The 12,640-nt window shown below is 40.7% G+C and overlaps 2 protein-coding genes across 2 annotated transcripts; both read left to right on the plus strand.

Annotated features, from left to right (window-relative positions):
- The first annotated feature begins 287 nt into the window (after positions 1-287).
- LOC309384159 (interferon-induced transmembrane protein 1-like) lies at positions 288-3,209 on the plus strand. Its single transcript, XM_081937365.1, has 2 exons — positions 288-1,239; positions 2,491-3,209. Exons 1-2 carry the CDS (start codon positions 1,024-1,026, stop codon positions 2,692-2,694), a joined length of 420 nt encoding a protein of 139 aa, XP_081793491.1. The 5' UTR covers positions 288-1,023; the 3' UTR covers positions 2,695-3,209.
- A 137-nt stretch (positions 3,210-3,346) lies between these two features.
- IFITM5 (interferon induced transmembrane protein 5) lies at positions 3,347-12,242 on the plus strand. Its single transcript, XM_081937364.1, has 3 exons — positions 3,347-3,635; positions 9,343-9,513; positions 11,364-12,242. Exons 1-3 carry the CDS (start codon positions 3,546-3,548, stop codon positions 11,583-11,585), a joined length of 483 nt encoding a protein of 160 aa, XP_081793490.1. The 5' UTR covers positions 3,347-3,545; the 3' UTR covers positions 11,586-12,242.
- Positions 12,243-12,640: the final 398 nt, after the last annotated feature.

Genomic DNA, 12,640 nt, shown 5'->3' on the forward strand with positions numbered 1-12,640 from the left:
TCTCCCCCACACACACACACAATGTAGCTGTCAAAATGTTCCATAACCTTTTACCCTTTTTCCTTTGTAAAAATTTTTAAAACCAAAAATTTTTTTAAGAATAATAAAAAAAGAAACTCTTTAAACAAGGCAAAATCATTGTCTTCCTTATTTTTTGTTAATTCAATTCAAAATTAACTGTTAAAAGTAGGGTAAATTTTGGGGCAGTATTTTAAGCTCAATATGCATATTCGTTTCTCTATTTTTAAATCACTGGCTTTTTTTTATTTTTTACTTTTTCTCATTGTTTACTTTTGCAGTTTTTCTGCTGTGTTGATTAATATCCTTCACGAAACTGTTTTAACAGTGAAATTGTTTTAATGAGTTTTTTTATTCTTTACATATCTCTGAGCTTGTTTTACTCATATTCCATTTTTTAATTATTTCAAATTTCTTTATATAACACACAGCACCACACACGATTGGACTATGTTTTTTGAGAAATATATTGCGTAAAGAATTCTTTTTGCTCTTGTTGGGGGCTGAGGGAGGGGCGGGGCTGACAAGCCAGCAGTGAAATTAAGCGTTTCCCCAACGTTTGATACGAATCCAAAACGTTCCTTCCCCACGACTGCTATGAGTGTTGTGAGTACTCGCATCTTCACTCGATTTGGTCCTGACGGAAAGAGGTTTCCCAATATTTGTCCTCCCACTGACGTGCATGGCTTGAGGCAGCCTGGAGCTCTATAATGTTACGCAAGTATCACAAAATGCCATTTTGGGCTGCTGCGGGGTAAGAAATGTCAGCTCTTAAGCACATGTTTCGAAACTCACGCAGCTCCCAAGCTATTGACTGAAAGCCAGCGTCATTCTCCGCCTGGGAAGGCTCTCCGGGCTGGAGTCGCTCGGTTTCGTTTTCTTGAGCTCCCCCAGGCTCCTCGTCCCTCAAGTAGCCTCGCCCTCTGCTTTCCTTGAGTTTGACGACGCAGCCCTGCTCTCTCTGGTTGCGGGACGCTCCGCAGAGTTTGGGTCTCCCGGGCAGCTATGTCGTCCGAGGCCATTTGCCTCGACCTGCAGCCCCGCTCCTACGACGGCGCCGACAACGAGGAGGAGGGCTCCGCTGGCCTCAAACCTGCCTCGCGGAGACTCGAGGGGGAGCAGCCCAGTGACTATGTCCTCTGGTCCTTGTTCAACCTTTTATTCTTAAGCGGCTACTGCTTCTGCTGCCTCAGCTTCAGCGCCCTCGTCTTCTCCATCAAGGTGAGCGAGCCCAGAAGGGACCGAGAAGCTTAAGTTAGGCGCCGGAGCTTCTCCCCCCCCTCCCGCCCGTAAAAATTCTGCCGTTTTGATTTCATCGGAGTTTTCCCCCCTGGCGTGACATTTCTTTCGGGAACGTTTGCCTGGCTTTGCTTCGTTCAGTATTTCAGGCTTCGCTTACTTTTCTGGGTTTTGGCTCCGTCCCACGCTGCACTCCGCGGGTCTTTTACGCTCCCCAGCAACACATCCATTAAGTGGAAATTCCAGACTTTTGTTTCCTTCTTCCGTGCGCCGCCTGCTGGATTTTTCTCTACAGAATTGCCTAAGCGGGACTTTCCGTGGAAAAGCTGCCAAGCCTTGCTTAACACTGGAGATATAGCCATCCTCCCGGCTCATCTAAGAAAACTTAATTCTCCCCAACGCTGGCACAATATAGGGATCTCGGGGTTGGTATTTTTTTTATAGCATAGGACATGTTTGTGGGGGTATAAAGAGAAAGGGATTGTTGTTTTTAGTTACGAAATCGTGTCCCACCCGTCACGACCCCATGGACAACATTCCTCCAGGCCTTCCGGACCTCTACAATCCCCTGGAAAGGGATGAGTTTTCTTTTTCAAATTTGACATCATTTGTTTGTGAGATGTTTGCTTTAGTAATCTCTCTTCCTAGCTCTAGCTTTGTGTGTGACAAGAATATATGAAAAACCACCTTTGACTTTGGTGGCTAATGAAGTTCATATTGGGGGGAGGAAATTGTCCCACTAGATTTTGGTCTTAGAATGAGATCCTGTTTAAAGGAAAGGCATTGTGCTTTTGGAAGAACAGTCTTCCAAAATGTTTCTGGTCTTCTCAAGATCTCTGAGAAAAACTTGATCTCAATCTGTTGCTACCACCTGTCTTCAAAAGAGTGGGTTATTTACTTACTGGTGATATTAATACACTACACTCTCAACACTTTGCATCCATACAATTCAGAGTTATAAGCATATTAACACCAATCAAAATATAGTCTTTGCATGGAAATGGAATAAAAAAGAAGCAAAAATAAAATGGACAAATACTCCTTTTAGATCTGTTTCCAAGTATAACATCCCCCAAGGTTAAAATATGAACAAAGATATGAAAGACAGGAACTTTGCTATTTGATTGAATGTAGCATTAATTTTCACAGCAGTTGTATGTAGATAATTTGAGGTTTATAACTGGTATAAATATGCCTTAAGGTTTAATTTTCTTTTCATTTTATCCTTTTCAGGCAAGGGATCGTAAAGTTATTGGAGATCCTGAAAGCGCAGCTATCTATGGGAAGAAAGCCAAATACCTGAACATCGCTGCCTGCCTTATAGGCATTGGAATCACTGTCACTTGTTTGCTTGCAATAATTTTAAGTGCAGAAAATATTCTTAAATTGTTCAGTGAAATGAGGGAGAAACACCGATTTGTACAGCCAGGTCAATGAAGAACAAGTAATTCACCCAAGATATCATCACCATTTTTTACTGCATATTGGCTGCATCACTTTTCTATTTTATGTATGTTTTCCCTTGTCAAAAGGTGGATTTTGTGCAGTTTAATACAATTTGCCATACTGACAACAGGAGAGATTTAGATTGTCTCTAGAATAGAGTTTTTCAACTGAATTCTGCAAAGCTCCAGACTTCCATGACAACTTGACAGCATTCACGAGAGATTTAAAACCAAGAAAACAAAATTCAATTCAGTACAGCCAGTGGTTTTCAAACAATTTTTCTAAGGAAAAGCAATCACATCCCAATAACTGAACATTGATTTCTATGGTTAAAACATTAAATTTCCAAGTATTGTGTAAGTTTTTGTGCACTAGAAATGTTAATTTTGCATTTATAATACTTTACTTTTTATACTTAAGATAATTGGAGGAATCATGGGAGACTAGTTAAGATATCAGTTATTTTGAAATTCAAATAACTATCAATAAATGACAAAAACCACAAATATTCTGACAGATTTCTGTTATTACCACAGTGCTGCGCCTCTTAATCAGGTTTTAGAAAATTCTTTAACAGGAGTGGTGGCAAAATAGAGACTTTTGTGAGTTTATAATGCACTCCATCTTAAATTCTATATAGTTAGTTGAGCCTCTGAATTTATTTTTGTCTTCCTTCTCTGATATAAGCCTCTGAATTAAGCCACAATGGGCTTAATTGTTGTAATCTCCTTTTATACATTTACTGCATATACCTTCCCTGAATTGTGAATAGCTTTGATTTCAAGTGTTCATAACTCTTTTCCTCAGTTTGAAGTGAGGTGAGAACCAAACTTAGAACTGGCATGGTTGGGTGCAGGCTACTTGAGGCACTGTCTCATCCCACTGGCAGAGGAAGCATGCTATGGATCCCATCAGCCAAGGTATTCCAGCTGGTGAGTTCAAGGAAAAGGGCCTTCTCTGATGTTGGACCTGCCCTCTGGACATCTTGCCCCTCCCTGAGTGAGGTTGACTCCAACCCTAGTGAGCTTCCATAAGAGCCTAAAGATATGGTTCTGCCAGTTGGCTTGGGGAGGGCTGATACATTATCAACAGATCCCTCCCTCCCCCCCTTATTCTACACCCTCCCCATCTTTTAATTGGAGCTCAGTATTTGGATCTCGACAGTATTTATGTCTTTTAGGTTTTGTATAGTTTTTACCTTTAAGATTATAAGCCATCCAGAGTTACCCTGTGGTAAGATGGGTAAATAAATTTTACAAATAAATAAATACAATGGATTAAAACAAATGGGAATTAGAATGACACCTGTTGTGTTTATTTAACAAGTTCCTGTAGTTGCCGATCTACCAAAAGAACCCTGGGAAATGAGCAAGAATTCTTTTTTTTAAAAAAATCCCATGTTTACAAATCATGAATGCCCCTAACAAAAACTCAGCATTAATCTCTCACATAACTCCTGCCTTTCTCCCCCATCCCCTTTTAAATTTTGTCACCAGTGTCTGTGGATATCTGGAAGGGCAACAGGATAAGGCTGTCCATATTTCAGTGGGGAGGCTATTCCACAAGACAGGTACCATGCTAGAGAAAGCTCTTTTCCTAGGGCCAACAAGGTGACCCTGCATCACCTATGAGACCCAGGGCATGCCCACTCTGCCTGATTTGGTGGAACGAGCAGAAACTATTAGGAAGAGACACAGCCAGTCCTGCAAATATTGATTCCATGCATGTCAGGCTTTAAAAATGGCAACAAGCATCTTGACTTGCATGCAGACATCTACTGGGAGCTAGTGCAGCTGGCATAACAGAGATCATCCACAAATGCAATCAATGTAATACCATATCCTATCCGGACTCCAATGAGCTGCTTCCAGAACCCTTGGGAGCTGCAAGCCCACCCCAAGAAGGAAAAGTTGGATGTTAGATGAAAATTGTCCCATACGTCAGCTTAATGAGGGGGATGGTTTGGATTGCAATCCTAGCTTATTCCTCAAGGCTGAGTTTTGCTATTACATAGGTTCTATAGCTTGGAAAGGGCTTTATAGCCTCTCTTTTTATAAGCATGTAAGAGAAATCAGGCATTAGATGGGAATAATGTTTTCAGTGTATTAATACTTCCGGAAGCCATAGCTTCTGTTCCTTTCATCTGCTGGTATACATCTGCCCTCAAGTGGGCATGTTCAGCAACAAAGATGAGCCAAAGGAAGTACTATACAGTAAGTGTCCATACAGTTTAATACATTCATGTATTATTCTCAGTTCATGATTATTGCTTCCTTCTTGAACTAATTTCTTGGAATACATAGGAAGCTATTACCCATGCACTGTGGAAACCAAACCTATTTGTTTTTGAGGTCATTGTCTTGTGTGGGGAGGGGAGCATTTATTTATTTAGAAGATTTACTGCCTACTCACGCCCTGAATCTGAGAGGCTTACAAACAATTTAAAAAACCCCAATAAAAAGAATAAAAAACAATACATCCCATCCCTACCCCTTGTGACAACAAGCAATCAGATGAGTCCCTTAATGGGCTCCTCCTCACTCTGGATTCCCCAAGCCCATTGCCATAGCCTGGTCTTCAGATCCTTGTGAAAGAGTGTCAACATTTGGGTCAATGTAATCTCTGTGGGGATGATGTTCCAAAGGGAGGGGATCATTTGTACCATTGCTTTGAATAACCAAAGGATTTTAATTAGGATGTGCATAAAACAGAAAATGTATTCTCAAAGTTAAGCTGAGCTTTTTCCAGGATGATTAGGAAGTGGATGGAACAAAATCTGGAATGTTTGCTTGTTTTAGCTTTAGATAATCCATATAATGAATGTTATCCCCATTAGGTAGACTAGGACAGAAAATCAATTCCACAGGAAGGCTAAAACCATTTTTGTCTATAAGAAGAGAAACTTGCAAGTCTGAATGTGCTGTATCTTTCCTCTCTTATACTCCTGTCCATTAGGAAAGCGGCCTGTCTGAGCCTCTCCCAAATATTTTCTATTGGTTGTGGACTTTATCCCTAGATCACCTTGATAAGAGAGCTGCCGTATCTCTGTGTTCTGACCCCCCTCTCCACGCCTGTGAATAAACCAGAACACAGGCTTGGCTGTTTGCCACTGTTTAATCACTGAGATAACAAATCCTTTGGCTGAGGGCCCAGACAACTCACGTTCAAGAAAACAACCCAGATAAGTCGAAGGAAGCACCGCAGATAGTCCCTAACGAGCAGACACAGCTAGAATACAAAGATTTTCTTAGCTACTAATTCGAATGGTTGTTTCCTGCAAATGTCCTCTCCCAATGCCTCACCTATAAGCTCTCTTGGGAGGGGCCAATCCACAACCACCTGTGCTTAATCATCTTCTGTGAGTCTGCCTACCTAGCTGCTGCTTCCGTTTCTTAGCCCTTCTCAATCTAGCATCAGGGACAAACTGCCTTTGAACCTCCCCACTGCTCCATGCCTCAGGCGCCTCCTGGTGGCCAACCAGCCTCTCTGGTCCCTGCTCTGAATCTGAACCCTGCACAGGGTCCTCCACATTGTCCAGGGTAGACTCATATGGTTCCTCTCTATCCAAGTCTGTCAGCAGCTCAAACGGATCCTGCTGGACCACAACACTCACAATCTTCTTCCTTGTGCTTTACATCAACATGGTTTTGGAGGGTCTTTCCCACAATTTAATCTTATTCCAAAATCAAATAAATGCAATAGTTTTCAATACTAATTATGTGTCTCCTTTCCAATTTTATGTGATCTCTCAACTGACTTTTTTCCTGCTTTAAATTTTTTTCAGGCAACTTGTTCATTTTTCAAGGGTGATTAATAACCAACACCTAACATGCAAGATCTACAAAGCAAAGATTCTATTAAAATATCTTCTAAAGTATTATTATAAAATGATGAACCATTGCTATGCTGCTCAATACAATACATACTAAAGAAAGGGGAGGGGATGAGCTTGCATCATGAAGACATGTCACCCATCTTATCTTTTGTGGCATCTCTCCTGGACACTACTGCCTTCTTTTTCTGAATTTAAAAAGGCTTGCTTTTAAGATCCCCCCCATGATTCCAATTTTGGGGTAGCTTGAGGTATATATTCTCCCTTGAACAAACTATAGCTAAGAGAGCTGGGGATTACCGTAGTCAGAGGGAAGGACAGGCCGATGTTTCCTCATCAGGGAGGAAGACCACCATTTTTGTACTTGACCATTCTTCTTTGTAGGAAAGTTAAAAGCTAACTGGCTTCTCACCTTGGTCCCTTTTCTATGGGAAGTCCAGAGATGAACCTTAGACTTCAGCCAGTGCATAGGTTCTGGAAAAGAAGTTGGTCTCTGGGAGTGGCATAGCCTTGGAACCAGAAAATGAGTAATGTTTGGGTTGGCCCTCCATCTTGTCTACATTATACAATCTATATTCAACAGTTATATGTCCACAGGACTTGATATCCATTCTCCAATCCCTCCAAGGCAATTTATAGTGGACCTGCAATCTTCAAAATACAAAGGCTGGAATGAGCAAATGGAGGTTCTCCCTCTCATTGGCCAGAAACAGTTTGCCAAAACATAGTTTCTTTACTACCTGATTCAATGCTAATCTTAAGCAACAAGACTTACCCACTCTGAAAGAAAGAAAAAATAAACTACTAATTCCATTCATATTCCCAATACTTATTGTATGCATTTGTCTGATCATGTTCAAACTAAATAAAGTGTCATTTGCAAGAGTAAAATTGTCCAGCTACCAAGAGATCACGCTTCCTATATTAAAAATCCCTTTGGGAACTGTGAAGGTGACATGAAAACTTGCCCTGTGCTTCTAGCCATAAATAGAGCAAGAAACTTTTACCAAAACACATACATTTAGACTGCAGAAACTGGAAACCAGTGTAAGAGTGTTGAGGAGAAATAATCAGATTTCTTTCAGCCTGCTTCTCTCCTGGGTTACTCAGTGGGAATTGCAAGGCTGGCAAGTCAGCTTTCCTCTTAAAAGGACCTACTTAGGTACTGAAATTCAAAAACCAGGGAGAGGAATGAGGCAAGACTTCCTTCCGTCCAATGGGAAAACAGGTTGCTTGCAAGCTCTCTGGAACTTATTTCAGCTCATCCTATCAGCTGGACCGAGTTAACCGTTACCATGCTCTGGATATCATCAAGATAAGCACCATCATCCTGTATGAGCCAGGAGTTGTGCCTTTCCTGTCACTGCACCTACCTTATGGAATAGTTGTCTTCCCTGTGTCCTGAGATATGGCTCCAACTTGCTAGCATTTAGGGAGACATATAGGCCTGTCTCTTTCTGCAGGTTCTGGGATAGGACATGGGGCTGCTTTTAACCTTATGTGAACAATCTTAGGAATAAATCAAATGAAATCACTTTTGTATGTGAGAAGGTGTGCAATTTTGTCCCACAGGATTTTTTTTTTTCTTTCAGGAGGCAACTGGACTTTATTGTTTTTTCTTTTGAAGACATTTCGCTTCTCATCCAAGGAACTTCTTCAGCTTTGACAGGATAGTGGGGAATGGAAGGATTTACATTCCTTGCAGACAGCTGGATGTTTGCATCCTACTATACAATTTGGGATGAATGCCCTTTGAATGGTGTGGGAGTAGGAATGGATTTCCAACGAAAAATTGCAGACTACTGGAACCAGGACCACTGCTCCGGGTGACCCTGAGTGACACAGGTAAAGCTCCAAAATGTTTCAGTGCCCCTCTAAAAGGATGCAAATGACCAGCTGTCTGCAAGGAATATAAATCCTTCCATTCCCCACTATCCTGTCAGAGTTGAAGAAGCTTCCTGGATGAGAAGCGAAACATCTTCAAAAGAAAAAAACAAAAAAGTCCAATTGCCTCCTGAAAAAGCAAATTTGGGACAACCATGGCCTGGATAACTGAGGATCTCTTTCAGGTGTGTGCAAATTTGGTTTTACTGCAACACAACTGTCAGCTCAAGTTGCCAATCTTAGGTAAACATTACAGGTTCACAGAGATTTGGGGCCACTTTTGCAAAGTGTTTGTGGGCAAAACTCTAAACCAGTGTTTCTCAAACTTGGCGACTTTAAGTCCTGTGGACTTCAACTCCCAGAATTCCCCAGCCAGCTATGCTGGCTGGGGAATTCTGGGAGTTGAAGTCCACAGGACTTAAAGTCGCCAAGTTTGAGAAACACTGCTCTAAACCCTAGGAAATAAGCAATGGGGCAAGAAAAGACACGATGGTTAGAAGAACAAGAAGAGTCAATGCAAACGACTTCAAAATCCCTTTCTGTATGTTGCTCTGTCATTCACAGAAAGACCCTGAAGTGAGAAGGGGGGCACTGTTTAACCTTTCCATCTTTTGCCTTTGTGCCACGTGCCTGAATTAGTCTTCATGGTGGAGAGTTGTGCAGTAACAACCACAGTGCTATATAAAAAAGCATTCCTTGCCCAAGTGAGAGAGAAAAGGCATGAAAACCAAATATTTCTTTTAGCCCTAGCAAGGCATTTCTGATAACCACAGTCAAACTAGAGCTGTAATTTCTTTGCTATATAAATAGACGGAGATGAAAATGTGCCTTAGCCAGGAACTATATAAAGGGCTTCCCTGATCTGGCTCCCTCACAGACTAATCTTTGCTGGGAAACTGCATTTCCTCTTTCTTTCTCTCCAGTTTTGCAAAACCTGCTTGCCCATGACATCCCACGAGAAGGAGCCTTCTCCCACCATCATCACCGTCAGGCCTCCTGTGGTCCCCCAGGACTATATGATTTGGTCAGTCTTCAACACCCTCTATATGAATATCTGCTGCCTGGGCTTTGTAGCTCTTGCCTATTCTGTCAAGGTAGGAGATCTTTTTGATATTATTATATATTGAGAGTTACATTGTGGTTTGACTGTTTACATGGGATGGTCCCTGGGGAGCTTTTGGAAGAGAACATTTCCCAAATGTTAGCCATGATGTTGTGCTATGGAATCTTTGTAGCTTCTGTGAAACGTTTGAGTTTCATAGAGCTCCATCATGTATTTAGGTGCTCATTAAATTGTTAAATTGCACTGTTTAATTGTAGGGGTATAGACTCTACCAACTCTTTTAGTTTATACCAGGCAGGTGGGAACAGAGAAGATAGGTGGTCCCTCAAGTAACCTGGCCTAATGAGATGTAAGGCTTTATATGTGATAACCAGCATTTTGAATCACACTTGGAAACAAACTGACACCCAGTTCAGCTCACAGTCATGTGGGTATATTGAGGCATGCCCATCACTGCCAGCACCATTGCATTTAAGACCAGTTGAAGCTTCTAAAGTTTAAGGGCAGCACCATGTAGAATGTGTTGCAAAAGTCAAGCCATTAAGTGACTGGGGTGTGAGTGGTAGGTAAACATTCCAAAAAAGGATTAGTGTTTGCTACACAGGACAGGTTGATCTCAAAGATGGGAGAAACTACCTACAGTATTTATGTGACGGACTACTAAAGGCATTAGAGGAAAATAAGGAGAGGAGGTAGAACAAGGAGAGAAACATGTTGATGTAGAAAAGACTAAGCTACAATGAGATCAATCCTTATTTATGTTAGTTATTTTGGGAGGTGTTCTTTGCAATGAAACTGGTTTAGGCTCATTTGCTAGAGAGGATTACATGATGGCATGAGCAAGAATCAGCAGAGAATTTGTGAGACAACTTTTGCATCAGTATCTTTGCCATCTGATGATGAATAAATGGTGCATTTGTTTATTATGTTTAAGAGGTTACATTTTGTGCTTTGTGAAAATGTGAGATGAAAAACAACATAGAATGATAGCAGAGCTAGTGATATACAAGCAATTGGAATCAGTGAAGGCACAGACGGGAAAAAAAACCTCTAGGAACTGTTTAGAGTGTGTAGGCAAATTCTAGGAACAATTACTATTTCATGTGGTTTTCCCTGGAAGGAAGACATGCTGTGTTCCTATTATGGTTAAAATTAAAGAATGTTTAACCACTGGTCTACCAAGATTAAGGACATGAATTGATTTCTCCTGCTGCCTCTTTGGGATCTCTGCATTAGATTAGCCTTCCACAAGTTAGGTGGCATTGAACTGAGATATATGAAATGTAGCAGCATGTCACTAATCAGAATTGTTAACATATGGATTCTTCCCCCACCGCCACCACTGTTCTTCCCCTAAACTGTGCCATTTGTACTTTGGAAAGCAGGGGAAGAGCACAAACATTAAGCACAACAGCAAAGTGGTTTATATAAACTATATGTATTCAACAACGAGGTGTTGAACAAACAGGTGTTCAACAACGAGGTGTTGAACAACGAGGTGTTGAACAAACAATGACCTCCCCCCCCCCCGACATTAGAATAACGACCGATCTCCGCTCCTTCCGTAAAAAACTTAAGACCCACCTGTTTAACTTAGCTGGCCTGGCCTAACTGTAGCTTTTGTGTCCCTCTAGCCTATATTTTAAATTTTAAATGTTTAGGGATAGATTTTTTAGGTTGTTTTAATTTTTAACTATAACTGTACAGCCTATCATATAATTTGTTTTAATGGGTATTTATAATTATCTAAGTTTGCATATTGTTTTATTGTGGTCTGTACACCGCCCCGAGTCCCTTTGGGGAGAGGGGGCGGTCTATAAATTTAATAAATTAATAAATTACTTAATTCTCAAATATTACTCTTTTTTTTTCCCCTTGAAGACTCGGGATCAGAAGGTGACTGGGGATCTGGAAGCTGCTCATCGCTATAGTTCCAAAGCCAAATGCTACAACATCCTCGCCACAATGTGGAGTGTGGTGCTGCCATTGGTGCTCATTGCTTTGATGATTACGGGGGTCCTTCACCTTTCCAAGCTGGCTCAGGAGTCCATGGACTATTTGGCTTACAGACTCTTCCCAGAGGATGTTGAGGACAAAAAGTGAAGAGGGAACAAGAGTTGGATACAACTCAAGCACTGCACAATGCAATACCTCTACCTGCTTCTGATCTGGATCTCCTGGTTCACTACAGTAAAGCATTAAAGAAACCTGGGACTCCTTTCTCAGAAAGTCCTGCAGATATTCATCCTTGGTGTCCTTCATAAACTCTGAATTGTTCTCGCTCTGCCCTGTCTCACACGTCTCTTTTTTGAGGCTCTATCCTCCCTAGCTTTCTGTATATTCTGCTGGGTCTGCACACATAAGCAGACATGCAGAACTCAAAGAAAGCAGGTAGAAAAGGTAGCATAATTAAAAAATATATATTATAATGCTTCTGGAAACTGATTTTTATTTATAAAGATAGTCTTGTTTCTTTCAAATTATTTGCTAATATGTTTCTAGTTTTGGGATTACTATCAAGATACAGTATATTAGCTAAAACAGGTTTTTTTAAGCTCATCTATTATTATTATTATTTGGTACCATTTATGTATTATCTATAGTAAGATCCCAGGACAAGCGATCTTGAAATGAATAGTTAATGGAATTTGATCAACCTGGGATATGCAGAAAACCAATGGGAGGGTTTATTTTGTTCTTGTTTTTTTTTAAACAAAGGTGTAACTTAAGCTCAATAATAAAATTTATCAACCAGGAATAGATCCCCATTGAACTTGGTGGTATTTTCTTCTTAATAGTGTTTTAAAAGGTCACACAGTTAACCTATACACCAGAAAACTTCCCCAATTTACAATAATATTTGCTAAATGAGGCTGAGACAAGTCAGAAATATCTAAAAGGCATTATTAGCCTAGTTGGTTGCCAGAATAAGAACATTTGCCAGCTGAGCTTTTTTAGTTAATATAGACTACAAGGTCAATCACCATTGAATAGTTCTAATGGTTTGGTATTGGTGGTAATCTAAGTAATCTTAGATGTTAGATTACTTAGGAGCAAGCCCTCAAATCTTCCTTAGAGCCCTTACCTTAGTTCCTTACCTGTTGTTGATGTCTATATCTCTTTATATAAATAGTCCTAGATTTACAACCATTCGTTTA

The sequence above is a fragment of the Natrix helvetica genome (genome assembly GCF_964273705.1).
Source record: "Natrix helvetica genome assembly, chromosome: 1".
Classification (NCBI taxonomy): Eukaryota; Metazoa; Chordata; class Lepidosauria; order Squamata; family Natricidae; genus Natrix; species Natrix helvetica.